The sequence below is a fragment of the Hypanus sabinus genome, chromosome 6 (assembly GCF_030144855.1).
Source record: "Hypanus sabinus isolate sHypSab1 chromosome 6, sHypSab1.hap1, whole genome shotgun sequence".
Taxonomy (NCBI): Eukaryota; Metazoa; Chordata; class Chondrichthyes; order Myliobatiformes; family Dasyatidae; genus Hypanus; species Hypanus sabinus.
In genome coordinates, this window is record NC_082711.1 from 127,885,803 (window position 1) to 127,913,462 (window position 27,660).

Consider the following 27,660-nt stretch of genomic DNA (forward strand, 5'->3'; position numbering starts at 1 on the left):
CCAACTTCAATAAATGATGGACTCTGGTTGTTGTCTCACCCAACCTCAATAGCCCATGGACTCTGGTTGTTGTCACACCCAACCTCAATAGCCCATGGACTCTGGTTGTTGTCACACCCAACTTCAATAAATGATGAACTCTGGTTGTAGTCACACCCAACCTCAATAGCCCATGGACTCTGGTTGTTGTCACACCCAAACTCAATAGCCCATGGACTCTAGTTGTAGTCACACCCAACCTCAATAGCCCATGGACTCTGGTTGTTGTCACACCCAACTTCAATAAATGATGAACTCTGGTTGTAGTCACACCCAACCTCAATAGCCCATGGACTCTGGTTGTTGTCTCACCAAACCTCAATAGCCCATGGACTCTGGTTGTAGTCACACCAAACCTCAATAGCCCATGGACTCTGGTTGTTGTCTCACCAAACCTCAATAGCCCATGGACTCTGGAATAGTCGCAACCAACTTCAATTGATCATGAAACTGTTTACAGTCACACCCAACCTCTATAGACCACGAACTCTGGATTTAGTTGCATACAACTTCAAGAGCCCATGTTCTCTGGTTGTAGTCGCACCCAATTTCAATAGCCCATAGACTCTGGTTGTTGTCGCACACAAACTTGATGGCCCATGAACTCTGGTTTTAGTCACACATGACTTCAATAGCCCATTGACTCTGTTTGTAGTCACACCTAGGTTCAATAGCATATGAAATCTGGTTGCAGTAACATCCAACCTCAATAACCTATGGACTCTGGTTGCAGTCAAACCTAAAACCAATAGACGATGGACTCTGCTTCTAGTGACACCCAACTTCAATAGCCCATGGAATCTTGTTTGTAGTCACACCCAACCTTAATGCCCATGAACTCTGGTTTTAGACACACGGAACTTCAATTGCCCATGAACTCTGGTGGTAGTCACACACAATCTCAATTGCCCATGCAGTTTGGTTGTAGTCGCTCCCAAGTTAAATAGCCCATGATCACTGGTTGCAGTCGCACCCAACCTCAATAGACCATGGGCTCTGACTGTAGTCACACCCAACCCCAATAGACCACTGACTCTGGTTGTTGTCACACAAAACGTCAATAGCCCATGGACTCCGACTGCGGTCATACCCAACTTCAATAGCGCAAGGACTCTGGTTGTAGTCGCACCAGAGTTGATGGACCATGAACTCTGGTTGTGGATACACCCAACTTCAAAAGCCCATGGACTCTGGTTGTAGTCACACCTAACCCCAATAGCCTATGGACTCTGGTTGTTGTCTCACCCAACCTCAATAGCCCATGGACTCTGGTTGTAGTCACACCCAACCTCAATAGCCCATGGACTCTGGTTGTTGTCACACCCAACCTCAATAGCCCATGGACTCTGGTTGTTGTCTCACCCAACCTCAATAGCCCATGGACTCTGGTTGTTGTCACACACAACTTCAATAAATGATGAACTCTGGTTGTAGTCACACCCAACCTCAATAGCCCATGGACTCTGGTTGTTGTCTCACCCAACCCCAATAGCCTATGGACTCTGGTTGTTGTCTCACCCAACCTCAATAGCCCATGGACTCTGGTTGTAGTCACACCTAACCCCAATAGACCATGGATTCTGTTTTCTAGTCACACCCAACTTCCATAGCCCATGGGCACTGATTGTAGTCGCACACAAACTTGATGGCTCATGAACTCTGTTTGTAGTCACACCCAACTTCAGTAGCCCGTGCACATTGGTTGCTGTCACACCCAACTTCAATAGATCATGAAATCTGTTTGCAGTCACACTCAACCTTAATAGCCCATGAACTGTGGTTGTAGTCACACCCAACCCCAATAGTCCAAGGATCCTGGTTGTAGTCACACCCAACCCCAATAGTCCAAGGATCCTGGTTGTAGTCACACACAATTTCAATAGCCCATGGACTCTGGTTGTAGTCACACCCAACCTCAATAGCCCATGGACTCTGGTTGTTGTCACACCCAACTTCAATAAATGATGAACACTGGTTGTAGTCACACCCAACCCCAACAGTCCATGGACTCTGGTTGTAGTCGCACCCAAACTCAATAGCCCATGGACTGTGGTTGTATCACATCCAACCTCAATAACACATGCAGTTTGGTTGTAGTCACTCCCTAGTTCAATAGCCCATGATCTCTGGTTGCAATCACACCCAACATCGATAGCCAATGGGCACTGGTTGTAGTCACACCTAACCCCAATAGATCATGGACTCTGGTTGTTGTCACACCCAAATTCAATAGCCCATGGACTCTGGTTGTAGATGCTTCCAACCTGAATAGCCCACAGATTCTGGTTATAGTCACACCCAAGCTGAAAAACCCATGGACTTTTGTTGTAGTTGCACCCAACCTTGATGGCCAATGAACTCTGGTTTTAGTCACACATAACTTCAATAGCCAATGGACTCTGGTTTAAGTCACACCCAAGCTCAATGGCCCATGGATTTTGGTTGTAGTTGCCCTCTACCTCAATAGCCCAAGGACTCTGGTTGCAGTCACATCCAAATGCAATAGCCCTTGAAATCTGTTTGTAGTTGCACCCAACCTCAAAAACCCATGGACTCTGGTTGTAGTCACACCTAACCCCAATAGACCATGGATTCTGTATTCTAATCACACACAACTTCAATTGCCCATGGGCTCTGATTGTAGTCACACCCAACTTCCATAGCCCATGGGCTCTGATTGTAGTCGCACACAAACTTGATGGCTCATGAACTCTGTTTGTAGTCACACCCAACTTCAGTAGCCCATGCACACTGGTTGTAGTCGCACCGAAATTCAATAGATCATGAAATCTGTTTGCAGTCACACTCAACCTCAATAGCCCATGAACTGTGGTTGTAGTCACACCCAACCCCAATAGTCCAAGGATCCTGGTTGTAGTCACACCCAACCCCAATAATCCAAGGATCCTGGTTGTAGTCACACCCAGCCTCAATAGCCCATGGACTCTGGTTGTAGTCACACCCAACTCTAATAGCCCATGAACTCTGGATTTAGTCACACAGATCTTCAATTGCCCATGAACTGTGGTGGTAGTCACACCCAACTTCCATAGCCCATGAAATCTGGTTGCAGTTGCACCCAACCTCAATAGCCCATGAACTTTGGTTGTATCACATCCAACTTCAATAGCACTTACAGTTTGGTTTTAGTCACTCCTTATTTCAATAGCCCATGATCTCTGGTTGCAGCGCACCCAACATCGATAGTCAATGGGCACTGGTTGTAGTCACACCTAACCATAATAGCCCATGGACTTTGGTTGTAGTTGCACCCTAACTCACTATCCCAAGGACACTGGTTGTAGTCACAACCAAGTCCAATAGCCCATGAACTCTGTTTGCAGACGCACCCAATCTCAATAACCCATGGTGGTGGAGGCCAAGTCCATGGATGTATTTAAGGCAGAAGTTAATAGCTTCGTGATGCTTCAGAGCATCAAAGGATATGGTGAGAAGGCAGGTGTGTGGGGTTGAATGGGATCTGGGATCAGCTATGATGAGATGACAGAGCAGACTCAATGAGCTGACTGGCCAAATTCTGCTTCTATGTCTTATGGTCTATGTGGCAGGCAAGATTTCCCCTTTAGAAAACCATGCAGACTTTGGCATACTGTACTTCATCATATGTAACATGATGCAACATGATGACCCTGCTATAATACTCTTTGATTTGGCAAACATTACCTCATCCAGGTGGGACACCACTTACAGGCAGTTATGGACTTGCACATCAAGGTCTTTATATACTTCTGCTGCTAACATCCCTGTCAGAATGTGATTTACTGAAGTGCATTACCTCACACTCATTTGAAATTAATTCTACATCCAAGTGTTCTTTCCAGCCTCCCAGCTGTTCTGTGTCTCACTATATCACAAATTTATTCATCATCTGTGACTTTAATTTTCATATCATCTACAAGCTCACTACTCTGACCATCTACATTCTCAACCAAATCATTTAAATATATGACAAACAGTAGAGGCTCCAGCACTGCACTCCTGGTCACAGAGCCCGTCAGTTTGATGCCCCACTGCATTCTGCTTCCTATCACCATGCCAGTAACATCTTTCTCTGAGGGGTTCAGTGAGAGTCAAGATCAGAGCTTGTTCTGGTAATTCCTCTCAATTTTAGAGTCGACACAGCCAGCTTTTGGTAACAAATATTCATAAACAGCGTACAAAGTGCCTGCCTTTCTCTGCCTTGCCTGGGTTCCACCCAGGCCACACTTATCTTCTAGTCCCCGATATATGACACTGATCAGTAACTCCCACAAACCAGAGATCAGTTCTACCCACAAAAATCATTTTGTAATTATCAATGTAGCTATCTGTCATAACAGGATGATGCTTTGAAAGTAAATCTAGGCTAGGAGAGGGCACTGTGGAAATACACGACTGCTACAGAGCCTCCCATATACACAACTTCACAATCATGGAGCATGTTCCTCTTCAGTACAGGCTGGCTATAGTTAAACAAAGTATGCTTTAGCTGTCAAAATCTCAGCAGCTACAAGGAGTCAGCATTGAATTTGGTACAGGACAAAGTCAAAGTAACTTTATTATCAAAGTATATATATGTCACCATATAGAACTCTGAGATTCACTTTCTTGCAGGCATTTACAGGAAAAAATAATTTATGAAAATCTGTACATAACAAATGTCGTGTCTAATGTGCAAAAGAAAACAAATTACACAAATAAAATAAAATAAATAAATAATACTGAGAATGTGAGTTGCAAAGTTCTTGAAAGTGAGTCAAAATTGTGGAGTCAATTTTGTGTCGAGTGAGTCAAGTTATCCACACTGATACAGGAGCCTGATGGTTTTAGGGTAATAACTGTTGTTGAACTAGGTGGTGTGGGACCTTTTACCAGATGGCAGTCATGTGGTCTGGATAATGCAGTTCTTGATGATGCATGTTGATTTCTTGTGACAGTGCTCCTTGTAAATCTACCCGATGATGGAGAGGGCTTTACCTGTGATAGACCGGACTGCATCCAGCACTTTCTGAGGACATTGATGTTTCCATACCATGCCATGATGCAAATAGTCAGGATGCTCTCCACTGAGTATCATTCGAAGTTTGTCAAAGTTTTAGATTATATGGTGGATCTATGTGAACTTCTAAGAAAGTAGAAGAGCTGTCATGCTTTCTTTGTGATGGCACTTACTTGCTAGTCCCAGGACAGATCCTTTGATATGGTATTGCCAATGAATTTAAAGTTACTATAATGAGGGCTCACTCACTCATCCAGCTTCTTCTTCCTGTAATCAATAATCAGCTCTTTGATTTTACTGTTACTGTGTGAGAAGCTGTTGTGGCACCACTGAACCAAATATCCAACCTCCCTCCTATATGCCAATTTGTAACCATGAGGTTTAAGGGCAAAATTGCTTTTCAATTTACAAATAAATGTCGACATTCAGGATATGCTTCTGTTCTAATCTGACAATTTAGAGACATTGTAATCTTGGAATCAAGATCACAGTAGGAAAAACACAAACCAGATGAAGAAAGTAAGATTGTCTTTTATTGTTTTAACACATGTGTAAATCCTTGCAGGGGATTTGTTCCTGCTTGTTTTCTCTGACCCATTGTCTCAGCAACTCCTAAAACAAGCCTGGCCCAGGTTGGTTGCTGCAGAAAGATACAAGCTGGGGTCCAATACAAGCACAGGTGCATGCACAGTCAACTTCAGTCATGCTGCAGTCTGGGACCAGCAACTTCCTCAGATGAATTCAGAACTAAACTGCAGATGCTGGAAATAATAACAAAAATTGCTGGAATGACTCCAGTCAGGCAGCATCTGTGCAGAGAGAAACAAAGATTAAAGTTTTAGGCTTTATCATCAGATTTCAAATGAAATATGTAACTCTTTCCACAGCCAGTGCCTGACCTGTTGATTGTTGCAGGCAGCAGTGGGAGGGGCAGGAGAAGAGGAAATAATTAGCTCCTTGAACAATGAGCCTGGGATCAGGTTAGGGTGAGGTCACTTAGTTCATCAAATTTCCACACAGTGAATTCCAAAATCCAAAATCACTCAAGCAAGGTGGAACCCCAATAGCACAGCCACCCACCAGAACTGGACTTCAGACACGGCTAACTGCCACAGCTGGATACTGAACATGAAACCTAAGCACAGCAAGAGCCACGTTAACAAGACCACAGCTGGATTCACACCCACGAGCCACATGACCACCAGCTGGCCATACCTGCTGCCGATGGTTTCCTGCAAAGGCTCACACTCATTTTATTTTGCTCTTGGTTCTCTCAGTGCAGTGTGCCATGATCTCACTGAGGGTGGGCCGGGGGGGGATTTCTGGAGCCATCTTTTGAATTTCTTCCTCTTGATTTATGGCATCTGAGAGAGAAAAAAGAACTGATGATCACTCAACCGGACTGGCACATACCCAGACTTCCCACACAGACAACTCTTACAGTCAGGACACGTCCCTAAAAGAGCAACACAGGACCATGGAAGGAGAAAAGCAGAGAGTTCACACTGACACACATACCCACATAGCTATGTACAACCAACAACATGTACGGATAGCCCAGTATACATGTACACATACACACACACATTGAAACACCCAATGTCATGGAGCACAAAAGACACCATCAATAGCAAAGCACGTCTCCACAAATTCCATTGATCAGAACTCAGTCCATGGTGGGTCAAGTATTTGCTTGTTTGGATACTTTTTAAATGTATCTGCCTCTGCCTCTGCCTCCGTCACCTTCTCAAGCAGTGCATTCCAGAATGTAAACAACCTCTAGGTGAAAGACGTTCTTCCTCGTTAACCCTCTTAAAGCCTTACTCCTAAACTTAAGTCTATAGTCCTAGTTTTAGATGTCTCTGTTTTAAAACAAAGAACAGTACAGCTCAGGAACAGGCCCTTCAACCCACGATATTGTGCTGAGCTAATTAACTAGTCATTGAACACTTAACTAATCCCTTCTACCTACAAAAAATCCATAGCCCTCCAATCTCTTGACATTCATGTGCCTATTTCGAAGACCTGGCAGTACATTCCAGCTGTAATTCCAGCTGTACAATCCTTATTCCACTCATCTCCTTTGAACATACTCCTCTCATTTTAAATATACACCCTCCATTAAAAGTAATGGGGTGGCTAGGGAGAATGTGTAGGTCTCTTAAAGATAAGAAGCTCTGGCTATATCTTGAACTGTGGGAGATAGGTAGGATTTTTAATCACAATCTCACCTCTGAGTTTATGTATACACAGAAGGTAAGGGAAACCAGTGAAGATGTACTAGAAACTATTACCAAAAAGGTGCTATTTGCAATATTAAAAGATATTAAGGTAGAAAAATCCCCAGGAGTTAACTCAGTGCATCCTTGGACTTTGCGGAAGACTAGAAATGAAGTCATGGAGCCATGTACAGAGACAATGAAGCCCCCAAAAAATGTAAGGTGGCTAATGACTTCTGTTTCAATATAGGGAGCAAATAAGAGTCATGCAGCTACAGGCTGATCAGCCTGACATCAGTGGTGGGGATGTTACTGGAGGGAATTCTGAGGGACAGGATCTACCAACATTTGCACAGACAGAATCTGATTGGAAGTTGTCAGCATGGCATTGTGCATAGAAGGTGTGCTCAATTAACTTTTCAGAGTCTTTTTGAAATAACAACTAAAAAGATAGATGGAGTAGGACTGTAGATTTTGTCTATTTGGACTTTAGCAAGGCTTCCGACAAGGTCCTGCATGGTAGGTTGGTCTGGAAGGTTAGGTCTTATGGAATCCAGGAAGAGCTATTGTACTTTGATGGATTCAAAATTGGCTCCAAGGTAGGAAGGTGATTAAAGGCTGTTTCTTAGAATGGAGGCCAGACTAGAGGCGTGCTGCAGGGGCTGGTGCCACAACCCCTGTAATTGTTACCGATATAAATGACTTGGATGCAAATGCACAAGGCCTGATCAGTGAGGTTGCAGATGACACATTTGTGGTTCTAACATTTAACTGTCATTCATTCCTTGGAGCACTCCTCTGTTTTTGTGGATGTTTGCGAAGAAGAATTTCAGGATGTATATTGTATACATTTTTCTGACATTAAGTGTACCTATTGAATTACTAGGTGTTGTTGATAGTGAAGTAAGTCATCATAGATTACAGGGAGATCATGACCAGTTAGGGAAGTGGGCTAAGGTGTGCAAGTGGATTTCAATATAAAAAAGTGGAAAGTTAAGCCAGTATAGCACTTATATTATGAGTAGAGCATGAGGGAGTGCAGTGGAACAGAAGATCATTGAAAGTGGTGGCACAGGTAGACAGTGTCATGTAAAAGTTGTTTTGTACATTGGCCTACATCAAGCACAGCACTGGGTATAGGCGTTGGGTCTTTATGTTGCAGTTTTATAAGTCATTGGTGAGGCTACATTTTGAGCATTGTGTACAGTTCTGGTCTCTTTGTAATAGGAACAATATGGTTAAACTGGACAAAGTGCAGAGATTTATGAGGATGTTACCAAGATTAGAGGTCCTGAGATATAGCAAGAGGTTGGCCAGGTTAAGAACGTGGAGTGAAAGAAAGTGGTGAGAATGTGGAGTGAAAGAAAGTGGTAGCTATATAGAATGAGAAAAACTGGTGAGAATATGGATTAAGGGAAAGTGGTGACTATATGGAGGTGGTGAGAATATGGAGTGGGCAAACGTACTGACTATATGGAGTGAGAGAAGGTGGTGATGATACAGAGTGAGAGGAAGTGGTGTGAATGTGGAATGAGAGGGAATGGGGGGAATGTGGAGTGAGAGGAAGTGGTGTGAATGTGGAGTGAGAGGAAGTGGTGACTATATGGAGTGAGAGGAAGTGGTGTGTATGTGGAGTGAGAGGGAATGGGGGAATGTGGAGTGAGAGGAAGTGGTGTGAATGTGGAGTGAGAGGAAGTGGTGACTATTTGGAGTGAGAGGAAGTGGTGTGAATGTGGAGTGAGAGGTAATGGGGGAATGTGGAGTGAGAGGGAATGGGAGGAATGTGGAGAGAGAGGAAGTGGTGACTATATGGAATGACAGAAAGTGATGATAATATGGAGTGAGGGGGAGTGGTGACTATATGGAGTGAGAGGAAGTGGTTGAGGCTGTTACAATAATACAATTTAAGAAGTACCTTGATTGGCAGGGCTGAGATAAGGGCTGAACACATGAAATTTGGGCCAACTGGGTGGGCGCCCTGATTAACATGGACTGGTTGGACAAACTGCCTATATCCATGCTGTGCTGTTCTTTATGACTTGCCTTACAGTGCATCTCCTCTAACTGAGACAGCATTCTGGTAAAACCCTACTGCACGTTCTCCGGAACATCCACATTCCTGTGATTGAGCAATCAGATTGAATGCAATACTCTAGACATAGCTTTATGTTATAAAGCTACAACATAACTTCTTGACTGTTTGACTGTGTTTTGCCTAATAAACGGTAGCATGCCTTCTTTACCACTATACCAGCTTGTGCAGTCAGTATCAGCAAACTGATCGCTATCTTGATTTGGACTTCCCAATCTGGAGACTTGAGCCCCAAAATACATCTGTCCATCAACACTGTTCAGATTCCAGCCACTAAATGTGTGCTGCCTCATTTCATTAGATCTCACAAAGTGCAATACCTCACACTTACCAGAATTAAACTGCATTTGCCACTTCTCTGTCCATATCTACAAGTGATCAATATCCCATTGTATTCTTTGGCAATCCTCCATGCAATGGACAATGCCAGGAATCTTTGTGTCATCAGCAAATTTACTCACTCATCTTACCACATTTTCATTTTCTTCACTTATATACATATATAGCCAACAGCTGAGTTACCAGTACTGATCCCTGTGGAACACCACTAGTCATGGACCTCCATCCAGAATACAACTCATCCACCACTACTTTCTATTCTGTGGACAAGCCAATTTTGGGTCACTTAAGCCAAGGCACCATGGATTCATGCATCCTGATTTTCTGGATGAGTATCCCATGAGGAACCTTATCAAACACCTTATTAAAATCTTTGCATGTAACATCCACTGTTTTACCTTGATCAATCATTACATCTTGATTTTACATCTACATCTCAATCTGATTAGTCAAACATGAGCTGTCCCATACAAAGCCATGCAGACTGCCTCTAATTTGGACATAGTTTTCCAAACTTGTATAATTCTTATCACTAAGAATTTTCTCCAGCAGCTTTCCTACTATTGATGTGAGACCCAGGAGTCTATATTTTCCAGGATTATCTCTATTTCTCTTCCTGATCAAAGGAAGCTATAAGCTACTTAACAGTTCCCTGGACCTGTGGCTAGAGAAGATACAAAGGTCTGGTCAAAACTCCAGCAATAAGTGTTGCCTGGATTCGGGAGCAAGACTTATGAGAATAGGTTGAGTGAACTTGCCTTTTCTCCTTGGAGCGACGGAGGATGAGAGGTGACTTGATAGAGGTGTATAAGATGATGAGAGGCATTGATCGTGTGGATAGTCAGAGGCTTTTTCCCAGGGCTGAAATGGCTAGCATGAGAGGGCATAGTTTTAAGGTGCTTGGAAGTAGGGGATGTCAGAGGTAAATTTTTTACACAGAGAGTGATGAGTGCATGGAATGGGCTGCCAGTGAAGGTGGTGGAGGTGGATACGATAGGGTCTTTTAAGAGACTCCTGGATAGGTACATGGAGCTTAGAAAAATAGAGGGTATGAGTAACCCTAGGTAATTTTTAAAGTAAGTACATGTTCAGCACAGCAACTAGATCCTGGGGACTTAGCCATCTTAATGTTCTTCCAAGAATTAGTACACTACCTTGTCCACGAAATGTCCTTGTATCTTAGCATATTCCACATTGATCCCACTATCCTTGCCCTTCTCCTCAATAAATACTGATACAAAGTACTCATTTAGGACTTTGTCCACATCCTCTGTCTCCGAACACAAGGTCTTTTCTTCATCCTTAAGTGCTTCTACACCAGTAAGCCCCTTGATCAATGTATGTGTCGAATGACTTGAGATTCTCATTAATCCTATTTGCCAAGGTAATTTTGTGAGTACTCTTGGTTTTCCTAAGTCCCTTCTCGAGTTCCCATCTTGCTCCTTTATAGTCCTCAAGCAATCTGTTAGATTCCAGTTTCCTAGGCCTTACAAATGCTGCCTTCTTCTTGACAAAGTAACTACTCCTTTCATCATCCGAGGTTCCTGCGTCATGACATTCACTTCCTTTTCTCTTACTGGAGCAAACCAGTCCACAGTTCTTTGCAACTGGTTTTAAGAACAACCTTCACATGTTAGATATGAACTTGCATGAAAACAATTCTCTCCAGTTATATCACCCTGGGTCTTGTCTGATGCACTCATAATTTACATTCCCCAATTTAATATTTACCTGCAACGTTAACTTATTCACAGCATTTGAATTGTTCAAGCTCAAACAAATAAAAAGAGGGAGAGCTCTAGCGGAGTGGCCTGTCGGGAAGTGGCCTGGTCGAGGGAAGTGCCTGGTGCGAAAAGTGCTAGTCTTCGGCAAGGAGACTACGCCAGGCACAATTGCAGAGGGACCACTAAGCTGATTCAGTGTGCTACGTGCATGATGTGGGAGGTCAGGGACACTGATGGTGCCCCCGGCTGCTACAGCTGTGGAAAGTGTGTCCAGATTCAGCTTCTGAAGGAGCATGTTGCAGCACTGAAGAAAGAACTGGATGACCTCAGGTTTATCCGCGAAAATGAGGGTTTTCTGGACAGGACCTACAGTGAGGTCGTTACACCGAGGATACCGGAAGAGAGAAAGGGGGTGACGATGAGGAAGGAAAGGATGCTTGAAGTACAGGAGACCCCAGGGGATGTACCTCTCATAAACAGGTTCACCCTCTTGGAAGCTGTCAGGACAGAAGATACTGCCAGTCTGAGAGGCGGACAGGTCTGCGAGCCGAAAATTGGTGCAGAAGCAGAGGCTGAGGAGTCAGACATCAGGAAGAGCTGTGGTAGTAGGGACTCCATAGTAAGAGGTACGGAAAGGGGTTTCTGCAGCATCAGGCGAGACTTAAGGATGGTGTGTTGCCTCCCTGGTCCAGGACATCACGGACCGATTGCACGCATCCTCAAGGGTGAAGGTGAACAGCCGGAAGTGGTAGTGCATGTTGGCACAAATGACATCGGGAAGAAGAGGAAGGACATTCTGCAGCAGGACTTCAGAGAACTCAGAAGAAGGCTGAAAAGCAGGACTTCCAGGGTTGTTATCTCTGGTTTTCTCCCAGTTCCTCGTGCTGGAGAGGGCAGGAACAGGGAGATAATGGATCTGAATGTGTGGCTGAGGAACTGGTGCAGGAAGCAAGGATTTACATTCTTGGACCACTGAGATCTGTTTTGGGGTAGGGATGAAATGTACAAAAGGGACGGGTTGCACATTAATAGGCGGGGGACCAACATGCTGGCAGACAGGTTTGCCACTGCAACACGGATGTGTTTAAACTAAGTAGTGGGGGGGAGGGGATGAACTGGAAATATAAGGATGGAGTTAAAGGGAAAGTGAAAATAAGAGAAGTTAAAAAGGACAACAGAATCAATGGAGTAGAAAGCTCAAGAAGAGATCATACAGTATGGCCAAGTGAAATAGGAATTGATATGAAAGGAGAGGAGAGTACCTAATTAAAAGTATTATATACGAATGCACGAAATATAAGGAATAAAGTAGGTGAGCTTGAGGCTCATTTGGAAATTGGCAAGTACGATGTTGTGGGAATAACTGAGACATGGCTTCAAGCGGACAGGGCCTGGGAAATGAATATTCAAGGATATACATCTTATCGAAAGGACAGACTGACTGGCAGAGGGGGTGGGGTAGCTCTGTTGGTGAGGAATGATATTCAGTCCCTTGCGAGGGGGGATATAGAATCTGGGGATGTAGAGTCAGTATGAATAGAACTGAGAAATTCTAAGGGTAGAAAGACCCTAATGGGAGTTATCTACAGACCCCCAAACAGCAGTCTGGATGTAGGGTGTAAGTTGAATGAAGAGTTAAGTTGGCATGTGGCAAAGGTAATGATACAGTTGTCATGGGGGATTTCAACATGCAGGTAGACTGGGAGAATCAGAATGGTACTGGACCCCAAGAAAGGGAGTTTGTGGAGTGCCTCCGAAATAGATTCTTAGAACAGCTTGTACCGGAGCCTACCAGGGAGAAGGCAATTCTAGATTTAGTGTTGTGCAATGAACTGGATTTGGTCAGGGAACTCAAGGTAAAGGAACCATTAGGAGGTAGTGACCATAATATGATATGTTTTAGCCTACAATTTGAGAAGGAGAAGGGAAAATCGGATGTGTCAGTATTACAGTTAAAAAAAGGGAACTATGGAGCTATGAGGGAGGAACTGGCCAAAGTTCAATGGAACAATATTCTAGCAGGGAAGACAGTGGAACAAAAATGGCAGGTATTTCTGGGAATAATGCAGAAGGTGCAGGATCAGTTCATTCCAAAGAGGAAGAAAGATCCTAAGGGGAGTAAGGGGCAGCCATGGCTGACGAGGGAAGTAAAGGGCAGTATAAAAATAAAAGAGAAGAAGTATAACAGAGCAAAGATGAGTGGGAAACCGGAGGACTGAGAAGCTTTTAAAGAGCAACAGAAGATAACAAAAAAGGCAATACGCCAAGAAAAAATGAGGTACGAAGGTAAACTAGCCAAGAATATAAAGGAGGATAGTAAAAGCTTCTTTAGGTATGTGAATAGCAAAAAAATAGCTAAGACCAAAATTGGGCCATTGAAGACAGAAATGGGTGAATTTATTATGGGGAACAAGGAAATGGCAGATGAGTTGAACAGGTACTTTGGATCTGTCTTCACTAGGGAAGACACAAACAATCTCCCAGATGTAATAGTGGCCAAAGGAACTAGGGTAAAGGATGAACTGAAGGAAATTTATATTAGGCAAGAAACCGTGTTGGATAGACTGTTGAATCTGAAGGCTGATAAGTCCCCGGGACCTGATGGTCTGCATCCCAGGGTACTTAAAGAGGTGGCTCTAGAAATCGTGGACGCATTGGTAATCATTTTCCAATGTTCTATAGATTCAGGAACAGTTCCTGCTGATTGGAGGGTGGCTAATGTTGTCCCACTTTTCAAGAAAGGAGGGAGAGAGAAAACAGGGAATTATAGACCAGTTAGCCTGATGTCAGTGGTGGGAAAGATGCTGGAGTCAATTATAAAAGAGGAAATTACGACACATTTGGATAGCTGTAGAAGGATCAGTCCGAGTCAGCATGGATTTACGAAGGGAAAATCATGCTTGACTAATCTTCTGGAGTTTTTTGAGGATGTAACTATGAAAATGGACAAGGGAGAGCCTGGACTTCCAGAAAGCTTTTGATAAAGTCCCACATAGGAGATTAGTGGGCAAAATTAGGGCACATGGTATTGGGGGTAGAGTACTGACATGGAATGAAAATTGGCTGGCTGACAGGAAACAAAGAGTAGTGATTAACGGGTCCCTTTTGGAATGGCAGGCTGTGACCAGTGGGGTACCGCAACGTTCTGTGCTGAGACCGCAGCTGTTTACAATATACATTAATGATTTAGATGAAGGGATTAAAAGTAACATTAGCAAATTTGCTGATGACACAAAGCTGGGTGGAAGTGTGAAATGCCAGGAGGATGTTATGAGAATGCAGGGTGACTTGGACAGGTTGGGTGAGTGGGCAAATGTATGGCAGATGCAGTTTAATGTGGATAAATGTGAGGTTATCCACTTTGGTGGCAAGAACAGGAAGGCAGATTACTATCTAAATGGAGTCAAGTTAGGAAAAGGGGAAGTACAATGAGATCTAGGTGTTCTTGTACATCAGTCAATGAAAGCAAGCATGCAGGTACAGCAGGCAGTGAAGAAAGCTAATGGTATGCTGGCTTTTATAACAAGAGGAATTGAGGAAAAGAGGTCCTTCTGCAGCTGTACAGGGCCCTGGTGAGACCCCACCTGGAGTATTGTGTGCAGTTTTGGTCTCCAAATTTGAGGAAGGACATTCTTGCTATTGAGGGAGTGCAGCGTAGGTTCACAAGGTTAATGGTGGGACTGTCATATGTTGAAAGTTTGGAGTGACTGGGCTTGTATACACTGGAAATTAGAAAGATGAGAGGGGATCTGATTGAAACATATAAGATTATTAAGGGATTGGACACACTGGAGGCAGGAAGCATGTTCCCACTGATGGGTGAGTCCAGAACTAGAGGCCACAGTTTAGAATAAGGGGTAGGCCATTTAGAACAAAGATGCGGAAAAACTTTTTCACCCCGAGAGTGGTGGATATGTGGAATGCTCTGCCCCAGAAGGCAGTGGAGGCCAAGTCTCTGGATGCATTCAAGAGAGAGTTAGATAGAGCTCTTATAGATAGCAGGGTCAAGGGATATAGGGAGAGGGCAGGAACGGGGTACTGATTGTGTATGATCAGCCATGATCACAGTGAATGGCGGTGCTGGCTAGAAGGGCCGAATGGCCTACTCCTGCACCTACTGTCTATTGGCTATTGTCTATTGTTCCCTTATTAGCACTGTCTCAAAGCATAGGGATAATTGTTCACCTACTGAAAAGTCGCTCACCATGCCAGGCGCATTCCCCAGTACAACCTCCTCTCTGGTTGGACTTGTCCACATACTGCTTCAGGGAGCTCTTGGATTTTCAAGTGAAATCACCACAGGGGAATCCTGCACAATCTGTCTACTTTTCCTACCTTTCTTGAATAAAACTGTTAAATCCTTCCATGCCTGACCTTCACCAGCTAAAGCTCCCCTGTACATTTTGCCTGGAGTTAACACCCCACAATTTTGGTGTTCTGCTCAATCAGAACTGTACATTTCACTTCAAGCTCTTGCCCAGCTCCTGCAGTTTGACAGCCTGCTTAGGGTACAGTGGAAGGGGCCTCTTTCTACTGGTGTGGGATTGAGGCAGAGGGACAGGGAATACTGTGGTCATTTATCTCTTCCACCTATCACACAACTTCTCACTTCATCTTCCTGCCCCCACCTTCTCCTTCACCAGGTTTCACCTACCACCTGCCAGTTTGTGTTCCTTCCTCTCCCCCACAACTTCTTATTCAGGCTTCTTCCTTTCCAGATGAAGGTCTCTGTCTGAAATGTTGACTCTCCATACATGCTGCCTGACCTTCTGAGTTCCTCCAGCATTTTGTATGGGCTCCACAGCTTCAGAAAGGAGGTTTAGTTTTTTTTAGTGAGAGGCTGATGCCATATCTAACTTCATTGGTTATAAACAGCAGCCTTATAAACTTTAAACCAATGGCCCTCATTGAATTGGTGTTCCTGGGATGTGCTACCGAAATGAAGAAGAGTGTCCCAAACATTCCCAATTGACTCGGATCAGAATGTTTGAAGCAGTAACCTATTCTGGCCCCAGACCCAGGAAGAGGGATAGGGCATTGGCCAAGAGGACCTTGCCTGATGACCTCCTCGCACTCAAATTACAACACTGCCTGGTGGGTGGTGATAATATGAGAATGGCTGGTATTTGTGGAGCCTTCAAGAGGCGTCAGTGGAGCTGCTGGTACCTGCAGATGGAAGCTTCTTCTCTGTCCTTGGATCCTGCTTCTGCTTCCACACGTTCCTGTTGGTGGCTGCAGAACCTGTATTGGCCTTCTGCTGGAGATACCGTCTGCTGTTCCGCCTGTAGGTCTCCTGGCTTATCCGCTTCCGCTCTGCCCCATGGATGCTCTTTGCATTACGTATGGTTGATCTGAAAATGTGCAGTGAATTACTGAGGGAGTCATACAGCACAGGAACAGGCCCTTCAGCCTAATTCGCCCCTGCTGACCATCTAAGCTTGGCCCATTATATAACGATATAACAATTACAGCACGGAAACAGGCCATCTCGGCCCTTCTAGTCCGAGCCGACACTTACACTCACCTAGTCCCACTGGCCCGCACTCAGCCCATAACCCTCCATTCCTTTCCCGTCCATATACCTATCCAATTTTACTTTGAATGACAATACCGAACCTGCCTCTACCACTTCTACTGGAAGTTCATTCCACACAACTACCACTCTCTGAGTAAAGAAATTCCCCCTCGTGTTACCTTTAAATTTTTGCCCCCTAACTCTCAAATCATGTCCCCTTGTTTGAATCTCCCCTACTCTCAATGGAAAAAGCCTATCTATGTCAACTCGATCTATCCCCCTCATAATTTTAAATACCTCTATCAAGCCCCCCCTCAACCTCCTACGCTCCAAAGAATAAAGACCTAACTTGTTCAACCTTTCCCTGTAACTTAGGTGCTGAAACCCAGGTAACATTCTATTAAATCTTCTCTGTATTTTCTCTATTTTATTGATATCTTTCCTATAATTCAGTGACCCTACCTTTCTCCCTCCACCATTACATCATGCTGCCAGGCAACAGCAGGGTTGGGATATTTGTCCATATAAACCATAAGACATAAGAGCAGAATTAGGCCATATAGTCCATCAAGTCTGATCTGCCATTCAATCATGGCTGATTTATTTTGCCTCTCAACCCTATTCTTCTGCCTTCTTCCTATAACCATTGATGCCTTTACTAATCAATAATCTATAAACCTCTGCTTTAAAGGCACTCAAAGACACGGCCTCCACAGCCATTATGTGGCAATGAATGCCACAGGTTCCCCACCATCTACGCGTCTCTGTTCTAAAGGGACGTCCTTCTATCCTGAGGCTGTGAGATTGGACAGGTATGCATCAAGCTGTTCAGTAAGGGATCTGACACAGTCATAAACTCAGAAGAATTTATCGGAAGGACCATTGTATCAGCAGGAGAGTACAGCACCACTCTCAGTGTGTGTTGTGTCTGTGTGTGGCAGGGGTGCGTGTGTGTGTATTTTACAGCGCTTTCAGTCCGTGCTCAGTGATGTGGAGCAGTCATCAGTGTTTCACAGCAATGGGAGAGTCAGCAAATATCTGGCCTTAGTTTCGAGAAGTGATGGCCAGAACATCCTGTTATTTTCACAAACACTTCAGTCAGTGACCTCACATTCAGCCATGTTAACTGGAATTACAATCAGGACCATTTACAAAATTGCCATTCAGAACTCTGAAATATCTAATGAAAGACTGAATCTTACAACTCGAGCTTTTAGGCTCAAGGATGGGAATGAATTCTTATTCTGAACTTAATACCAAACTTAATACCAGTTTTGAGGCTTCTTTCTTAGAGTTGCCGTGCTTTGACAACACCTAGTATTGCCGACAAGAGTCTCGTTTCAGTTCCACAAATATTACAGAAGGGACAGGAAATTACAACATTCAAAGTCATTATTCTCTGACCGCTCTCTGATTAACTGAAAAGAGCAGAGCAAGGGGAAAAGTTTAACTCAGTGCGAGGCCGCCTCACCTGCGGGGGGGTGGGGAGTTCACTTTGTTCACGTTGAATCCAGAGTTGAGTGGGCAGCCTGACTTCTGGAGGTACATAGAGGGATAGTACCCAGTAGCCTCGTATTTCCTGTTTCAACAAGAACAACATGATTGTTCCTATAAAGTTCCTATAGGAACATGGAACATGGTTCCTATAAAGTAAAAGTAAAACTCCAGATGTTCAAAATCTGAAATAAGCTCAGCCCACTGAGTCCCCAACACACGCACACAGTCACACATTGCCTCCACACACACACACACACACACACACACCACTCCCTACACAGACACACACACTCCCCACACACACTGCCCCCACCCCCACCCACTGATCTCACTACCCCCCACACACACACACTCACTGCGCCACCACACACAGACACAACACACACACACTGACCCTACCAGCCCACACACAGACATTGACCACCATACACACAGACACACTCACACAAACACACACAGACACCCACATGCACTGACCCCACCCACCCAAGACTCCCCCAAACACACACACACCACGCACACACACACACACACACTCACACACACACACCACTCCCTACACAGACACACACACTCCCCACACACACTGCCCCCACCCCCACCCACTGATCTCACTACCCCCCCACACACACACTCACTGCGCCACCACACACAGACACAACACACACACACTGACCCTACCAGCCCACACACAGACATTGACCACCATACACACAGACACACTCACACAAACACACACAGACACCCACATGCACTGACCCCACCCACCCAAGACTCCCCCAAACACACACACACCACGCACACACACAGTCCGTGCTTGTGCGCGTAGACTGGACCCAGGAAAGCTGGCAACTGCGAAGATTGAGTTTGCCCACGTGGGAAGACTTGGAAATGTACGCCAGTTGAAATTGGGCTTTGCCCCTGAGTTTGGTGGTAGTTGCTGCCCATGTGGTGATACATTAATGAGGCCACCACCCCTGACCATAATCCAGTCACACACATCCAGCAAGTTTAGCCAAAAAGTTAATTATTTCCAAAGTCAGTTATAGTTAGGTGCCTGTGTGCTCGGAGGACATCCCCAAAACACCTGTGATAATCCCATTTGGCCTCTTTGAGTTTCTGTGCATGCTGTTTGGGCAGAGAAATGCAGCACAGACTTTCCAAAGGCTGACAAACTCTGTATTAAAAGACTTAGATTTTATTTTGTTTACCTGGATGACAGACTTGTTGACAGGTTTGATTATTAACCCCGCTAAATGCCAGTTTGAGTTGTCAAGGATTGGCTTCCTCAGCCATCACATCACCACAGAAGGTGTGAAACCCCTCCCATCATAAGTAACTGCTACTATGGATTTCCTGCCATCCCACACTAATAAAAAAATGAAAGGAGTTTGTAGGCATTGTGAATTTCCATCACTGCTTCATTCCACAAGCTGCTCCTGCTGTACAGTGTCAACTTTGGCAACTCCTTAAAGGAAATATGCCTGCTGGTCAGTTGCTTAGTTGGGGTCCCTAACTGGGGAAAGTGGCAGAAACAACTGGAGTGGAAAACAACGTTGAGAGATAGTAAGGGTTCAGTCATCATGTGACTGCAGGGGGAAAAACATAGATTATAAATTTAGTCTGGGAAAAGGCGGTACATGAAATGTCACTTGAGATTTCAAGGTGATGTTGGTGAAGCACAAGAAAAGAAATCAGACGGGCAAGATGGAAGTAACCTTGGCAAATCGGATTAATAAGAGTCCTGAAATGTAAGGATAAAAACAAGCAAGTCCAGGTCAGACAAATTCAGAATGAGAGGGCAGAGGTTCAGGGAGAAGGGGTGATACGTAAAGGGGATTTGAGGGGTAAACTTTCTCACACAGAGAATGGTGGCTATCTGTAACTATCTGCAATAGGACATGATACAGGCAGATACAACATGTAAAGAGCAATGGGACAAGTGTTTGAATAGGAACAGCCAAATGTGAGATATGAGATTAGCACAGGTTTATGTCACAGAGACTATGAATCAGGTGAATTGCCAGGCCTCTTCCTGTGTAGTAATGATCTTTAACCCACTGTAATTTATAGGCATTTCATCTTCCCAGAAAACCATCACCACAATTATACAAACCTTGCAACATCAGAAACCTGTGGATTCAAAATCCAGTGGCAGGAAGGAACACAACACTGCTGGTCCATGAAGTACGGAAACAAAGGCAATCGCCTCCTGTGATGATGCCGTTCAGCTGCCTCTTTGAGCTCATATACAGAAACAGCTTAATTTCCCTCTCTTTAATGTCTCTTTTTTCTTTTTTAGGGTGTTAGTTACAGAAAATGTTAGTTTCCCCTTTCACTGTGATATGAGTGACAACTCCCTGATGTGAGAGACCGTCTGCGGCATGTCAAGCTGTAGAGTAAACAACAGTTTTTGTTGATTGCAGATCATGATTTCTCTTTGGGTGCTTTGCTATGGCTTGCTGGGTGGTGGTGTTGACGGTTTTTACTGAAGTTGGTGGGGGAGGGGTTGGTTGACACATTGGTGGGTGGTGGTGCTGATGGTTTTTACTGAAGTTGGTGGGGGAGGGGTTGGTTGACACATTGGTGGGTGCTGGGGCTGACGGTTTTTACTGAAGTTGGTGGGGGAGGGGTTGGTTGACACATTGGTGGGTGCTGGGGCTGACGGTTTTTACTGAAGTTGGTGGGGGAGGGGTTGGTTGACACATTGGTGGGTGCTGGGGCTGACGGTTTTTACTGAAGTTGGTGGGGGAGGGGTTGGTTGACACATTGGTGGGTGCTGGGGCTGACGGTTTTTACTGAAGTTGGTGGGGGAGGGGTTGGTTGACACATTGGTGGGTGATGGTGTTGACGGTTTTTACTGAAGTTGGTAGGGGAGGGGTTGGTTGACACATTGGTGGGTGGTGGTGCTGATGGTTTTTACTGAAGTTGGTGGGGGAGGGGTTGGTTGACACATTGGTGGGTGCTGGGGCTGACGGTTTTTACTGAAGTTGGTGGGGGAGGGGTTGGTTGACACTTTGGTGGGTGGTGGTGTTGACGCTTTTTACTGAAGTTGGTAGGGGAGGGGTTGGTTGACACATTGGTGGGTGGTGGTGCTGATGGTTTTTACTGAAGTTGGTGGGGGAAGGGGTTGGTTGACACATTGGTGGGTGGTGGTGTTGACGGTTTTTACTGAAGTTGGTGGGGGGAGGAGTTGGTTGACACATTGGTGGGTGGTGGTGTTGATGGTTTTTACTGAAGTTGGTGGGGGAGGGGTTGGTTGACACATTGGTGGGTGGTGGTGTTGACGGTTTTTACTGAAGTTGGTGGGGGAGGGGTTGGTTGACACATTGGTGGGTGGTGGTGCTGATGGTTTTTACTGAAGTTGGTGGGGTAGGGGTTGGTTGACACATTGATGGGTGGTGGTGCTGATGGTTTTTACTGAAGTTGGTGGGGGAGGGGTTGGTTGACACATTGGTGGGTGGTGGTGTTGACGGTTTTTACTGAAGTTGGTGGGGGAGGGGTTGGTTGACGCATTGGTGGGTGGTGGTGTTGACGGTTTTTACTGAAGTTGGTGGGGGAGGGGTTGGTTGACACATTGGTGGGTGGTGGTGTTGACGGTTTTTACTGAAGTTGGTGGGGGAGGGGTTGGTTGACACATTGGTGGGCGGTGGTGTTGACGGTTTTTGCTGAAGTTGGTGGGGGAGGGGTTGGTTGACACATTGGTGGGTGGTGGTGTTGACGGTTTTTACTGAAGTTGGTGGGGGAGGGGTTGGTTGAAACACTGGTGGGTGGTGGTGCTGACGGTTTTTACTGAAGTTGGAGGGGGAGGGGTTGGTTGACACATTGGTGGGTGGTGGTGCTGATGGTTTTTACTGAAGTTGGTGGGGGAGGGGTTAGTTGACACATTGGTGGGTGGTGGTGTTGACGGTTTTTACTGAAGTTGGTGGGGGAGGGGTTGGTTGACACATTGGTGGGTGGTGGTGCTGATGGTTTTTACTGAAGTTGGTGGGGGAGGGGTTGGTTGACACATTGGTGGGTGGTGGTGTTGACGGTTTTTACTGAAGTTGGTGAGGGAGGGGTTGGTTGACACATTGGTGGGTGGTGGTGTTGACGGTTTTTACTGAAGTTGGTGGGGGAGGGGTTGGTTGACACACTGGTGGGTGGTGGTGCTGACGGTTTTTACTGAAGTTAGAGGGGGAGAGGTTGGTTGACACATTGGTGGGTGGTGGTGCTGACGGTTTTTACTGAAGTTGGTGGGGGAGGGGTTGGTTGACACATTGGTGGGTGGTGGTGCTGACGGTTTTTACTGAAGTTGGTGGGGGAGGGGTTGGTTGACACATTGGTGGGTGGTGGTGCTGACGGTTTTTACTGAAGTTGGAGGGGGAGGGGTTGGTTGACACATTGGTGGGTGGTGGTGCTGACGGTTTTTACTGAAGTTGGTGGGGGAGGGGTTGGTTGACACATTGGTGGGTGGTGGTGCTGACGGTTTTTACTGAAGTTGGTGGGGGAGGGGTTGGTTGACACATTGGTGGGTGGTGGTGTTGACGGTTTTTACTGAAGTTGGAGGGGGAGGGGTTGGTTGACACATTGGTGGGTGGTGGTGCTGACGGTTTTTACTGAAGTTGGAGGGGGAGGGGTTGGTTGACACACTGGTGGGTGGTGGTGCTGACGGTTTTTACTGAAGTTGGTGGGGGAGGGGTTGGTTGACACATTGGTGGGTGGTGGTGTTGACGGTTTTTACTGATGTTGGTGGGGCAGGGGTTGGTTGACACATTGGTGGGTGGTGGTGCTGATGGTTTTTACTGAAGTTGGAGGGGGAGGGGTTGGTTGACACATTGGTGGGTGGTGGTGCTGACGGTTTTTACTGAAGTTGGTGGGGGAGGGGTTGGTTGACACACTGGTGGGTGGTGGTGCTGACGGTTTTTACTGAAGTTGGTGGGGGAGGGGTTGGTTGACACACTGGTGGGTGGTGGTGCTGACGGTTTTTACTGAAGTTGGTGGGGGAGGGGTTGATTGACACACTGGTGGGTGGTGGTGCTGACGGTTTTTACTGAAGTTGGAGGGGGAGGGGTTGGTTGACACATTGGTGGGTGGTGGTGTTGACGGTTTTTACTGAAGTTGGTGGGGGAGGGGTTGGTTGACACATTGGTGGGTGGTGGTGCTGACGGTTTTTACTGAAGTTGGTGGGGGAGGGGTTGGTTGACACATTGGTGGGTGGTGGTGCTGACGGTTTTTATTGAAGTTTGTGGGGGGAGGGGTTGGTTGACACATTGGTGGGTGGTGGTGTTGACGATTTTTACTGAAGTTGGTGGGGGAGGGGTTGGTTGACACATTGGTGGGTGGTGGTGCTGACGGTTTTTACTGAAGTTGGTGGGGGAGGGGTTGGTTGACACACTGGTGGGTGGTGGTGTTGACGGTTTTTACTGAAGTTGGTGGGGGAGGGGTTGGTTGACACACTGGTGGGTGGTGGTGTTGACGGTTTTTACTGAAGTTGGTGAGGGAGGGGTTGGTTGACACACTGGTGGGTGGTGGTGTTGACGGTTTTTACTGAAGTTGGTGAGGGAGGGGTTGGTTGACACACTGGTGGGTGGTGGTGCTGACGGTTTTTACTGAAGTTGTTGGGGTAGGGGTTGTTTGACACATTGGTGGGTGGTGGTGCTGACGGTTTTTATTGAAGTTTGTGGGCGGAGGGGTTGGTTGACACATTGGTGGGTGGTGGTGTTGACGGTTTTTACTGAAGTTGGAGGGGGAGGGGTTGGTTGACACATTGGTCGGTGGTGGTGTTGACGGTTTTTACTGAAGTTGGTGGGGGAGGGGTTGGTTGACACACTGGTGGGTGGTGGGGCTGACGGTTTTTACTGAAGTTGGTGGGGGAGGGGCTGGTTGACACACTGGTGGGTGGTGGTGCTGACGGTTTTTACTGAAGTTGGTGGGGGAGGGGTTAGTTGACACATTGGTGGGTGGTGGTGCTGACGGTTTTTACTAAAGTTGGTGGGGGAGGGGTTGGTTGACACATTGGTGGGTGGTGGTGCTGATGGTTTTTACTGAAGTTGGTGGGGGAGGGGTTGGTTGACACATTGGTGGGTGGTGGTGTTGACGGTTTTTACTGAAGTTGGTGAGGGAGGGGTTGGTTGACACATTGGTGGGTGGTGGTGTTGACGGTTTTTACTGAAGTTGGTGGGGGAGGGGTTGGTTGACACATTGGTGGGTGGTGGTGCTGACGGTTTTTACTGAAGTTGGAGGGGGAGGGGTTGGTTGACACATTGGTGGGTGGTGGTGCTGACGGTTTTTACTGAAGTTGGTGGTGGAGGGGTTGGTTGACACATTGGTGGGTGGTGGTGCTGACGGTTTTTACTGAAGTTGGTGGGGGAGGGGTTGTTTGACACATTGGTGGGTGGTGGTGCTGACGGTTTTTACTGAAGTTGGAGGGGGAGGGGTTGGTTGACACATTGGTGGGTGGTGGTGCTGACGGTTTTTACTGAAGTTGGTGGGGGAGGGGCTGGTTGACACACTGGTGGGTGGTGGTGCTGACGGTTTTTACTGAAGTTGGTGGGGGAGGGGCTGGTTGACACACTGGTGGGTGGTGGTGCTGACGGTTTTTACTGAAGTTGGAGGGGGAGGGGTTGGTTGACACATTGGTCGGTGGTGGTGCTGACGGTTTTTACTGAAGTTGGAGGGGGAGGGGTTGGTTGACACATTGGTGGGTGGTGGTGTTGACGGTTTTTACTAAAGTTGGTGGGGGAGGGGTTGGTTGACACATTGGTGGGTGGTGGTGCTGACGGTTTTTACTAAAGTTGGTGGGGGAGGGGTTGGTTGACACATTGGTGGGTGGTGGTGCTGACGGTTTTTACTAAAGTTGGTGGGGGAGGGGTTGGTTGACACATTGGTGGGTGGTGGTGCTGATGGTTTTTACTGAAGTTGGTGGGGGAGGGGTTGGTTGACACATTGGTGGGTGGTGGTGTTGACAGTTTTTACTGAAGTTGGTGAGGGAGGGGTTGGTTGACACATTGGTGGGTGGTGGTGTTGACGGTTTTTACTGAAGTTGGAGGGGGAGGGGTTGGTTGACACATTGGTGGGTGGTGGTGCTGACGGTTTTTACTGAAGTTGGTGGGGGAGGGGTTGGTTGACACACTGGTGGGTGGTGGTGCTAACGGTTTTTACTGAAGTTGGTGGGGGAGGGGTTGGTTGACACATTGGTGGGTGGTGGTGTTGACGGTTTTTACTGATGTTGGTGGGGCAGGGGTTGGTTGACACATTGGTGGGTGGTGGTGCTGACGGTTTTTACTGAAGTTGGTGGGGGAGGGGTTGGTTGACACATTGGTGGGTGGTGGTGCTGACGGTTTTTACTGAAGTTGGAGGGGGAGGGGTTGGTTGACACACTGGTGGGTGGTGGTGCTGACGGTTTTTACTGAAGTTGGTGGGGGAGGGGTTGGTTGACACATTGGTGGGTGGTGGTGTTGACGGTTTTTACTGATGTTGGTGGGGCAGGGGTTGGTTGACACATTGGTGGGTGGTGGTGCTGATGGTTTTTACTGAAGTTGGAGGGGGAGGGGTTGGTTGACACATTGGTGGGTGGTGGTGCTGACGGTTTTTACTGAAGTTGGTGGGGGAGGGGTTGGTTGACACACTGGTGGGTGGTGGTGCTGACGGTTTTTACTGAAGTTGGTGGGGGAGGGGTTGGTTGACACACTGGTGGGTGGTGGTGCTGACGGTTTTTACTGAAGTTGGTGGGGGAGGGGTTGATTGACACACTGGTGGGTGGTGGTGCTGACGGTTTTTACTGAAGTTGGAGGGGGAGGGGTTGGTTGACACATTGGTGGGTGGTGGTGTTGACGGTTTTTACTGAAGTTGGTGGGGGAGGGGTTGGTTGACACATTGGTGGGTGGTGGTGCTGACGGTTTTTACTGAAGTTGGTGGGGGAGGGGTTGGTTGACACATTGGTGGGTGGTGGTGCTGACGGTTTTTATTGAAGTTTGTGGGGGGAGGGGTTGGTTGACACATTGGTGGGTGGTGGTGTTGACGATTTTTACTGAAGTTGGTGGGGGAGGGGTTGGTTGACACATTGGTGGGTGGTGGTGCTGACGGTTTTTACTGAAGTTGGTGGGGGAGGGGTTGGTTGACACACTGGTGGGTGGTGGTGTTGACGGTTTTTACTGAAGTTGGTGGGGGAGGGGTTGGTTGACACACTGGTGGGTGGTGGTGTTGACGGTTTTTACTGAAGTTGGTGGGGGAGGGGTTGGTTGACACACTGGTGGGTGGTGGTGCTGATGGTTTTTACTGAAGTTGGAGGGGGGAGCGGTTGGTTGGCACATTGGTGGGTGGTGGTGCTGACGGTGTTTACTGAAGTTGGAGGGGGAGGGGTTGGGTGACACATTGGTGGGTGGTGGTGCTGACGGTTTTTACTGAATTTGGTGGGGGAGGGGTTGGTTGACACATTGGTGGGTGGTGGTGTTGACGGTTTTTACTGAAGTTGGAGGGGGAGGGGTTGGTTGACACATTGGTGGGTGGTGGTGTTGACGGTTTTTACTGAAGTTGGAGGGGGAGGGTTTGGTTGACACACTGGTGGGTGGTGGTGTTGACGGTTTTTACTGATGCTGGTGGGGGAGGGGTTGGTTGACACATTGGTGGGTGGTGGTGTTGACGGTTTTTACTGAAGTTGGCGGGGGAGGGGTTGGTTGACACATTGGTGGTTGGTGGTGTTGACGGTTTTTACTGATGTTGGAGGGGGGAGGGGTTGGTTGTCACACTGGTGGGTGGTGGTGCTGACGGTTTTTACTGATGTTGGTGGGGGAGGGGTTGGTTGACACATTGGTGGGTGGTGGTGCTGATGGTTTTTACTGAAGTTGGTGGGGGAGGGGTTGGTTGACACATTGGTGGGTGGTGGTGCTGACGGTTTTTACTGAAGTTGGTGGGGGAGGGGTTGGTTGACACATTGGTGGGTGGTGGTGCTGCCGGTTTTTACTGAAGTTGGTGGGGGAGGGGTTGGTTGACACATTGGTGGGTGGTGGTGTTGACGGTTTTTACTGAAGTTGGTGGGGGAGGGGTTGGTTGACACATTGGTGGGTGGTGGTGCTGATGGTTTTTACTGAAGTTGGTGGGGGAGGGGTTGGTTGACACATTGGTGGGTGGTGGTGTTGACGGTTTTTACTGAAGTTTGTGGGGGAGGGGTTGGTTGACACATTGGTGGGTGGTGGTGTTGACGGTTTTTACTGAAGTTGGTGGGGGAGGGGTTGGTTGACACATTGGTGGGTGGT

At 46.7% G+C, this 27,660-nt stretch overlaps 1 protein-coding gene across 1 annotated transcript in view; it reads right to left on the bottom strand.

Annotated features, from left to right (window-relative positions):
• Nucleotides 1-5,549: 5,549 nt before the first annotated feature.
• ncf1 (neutrophil cytosolic factor 1) overlaps nt 5,550-27,660 on the bottom strand; it is a 127,777-nt gene continuing 105,666 nt past the window's right edge. The window contains exons 9-12 of the mRNA XM_059972903.1: nt 18,399-18,506; nt 16,579-16,763; nt 6,254-6,402; nt 5,550-5,847 (exon numbers count right to left, since the gene is read on the bottom strand). Coding sequence (XP_059828886.1) covers nt 6,287-6,402; nt 16,579-16,763; nt 18,399-18,506 — 409 coding nt within the window. The 3' untranslated portion in view covers nt 5,550-5,847; nt 6,254-6,286. The remainder of the gene's footprint in view (nt 5,848-6,253; nt 6,403-16,578; nt 16,764-18,398; nt 18,507-27,660) is intronic.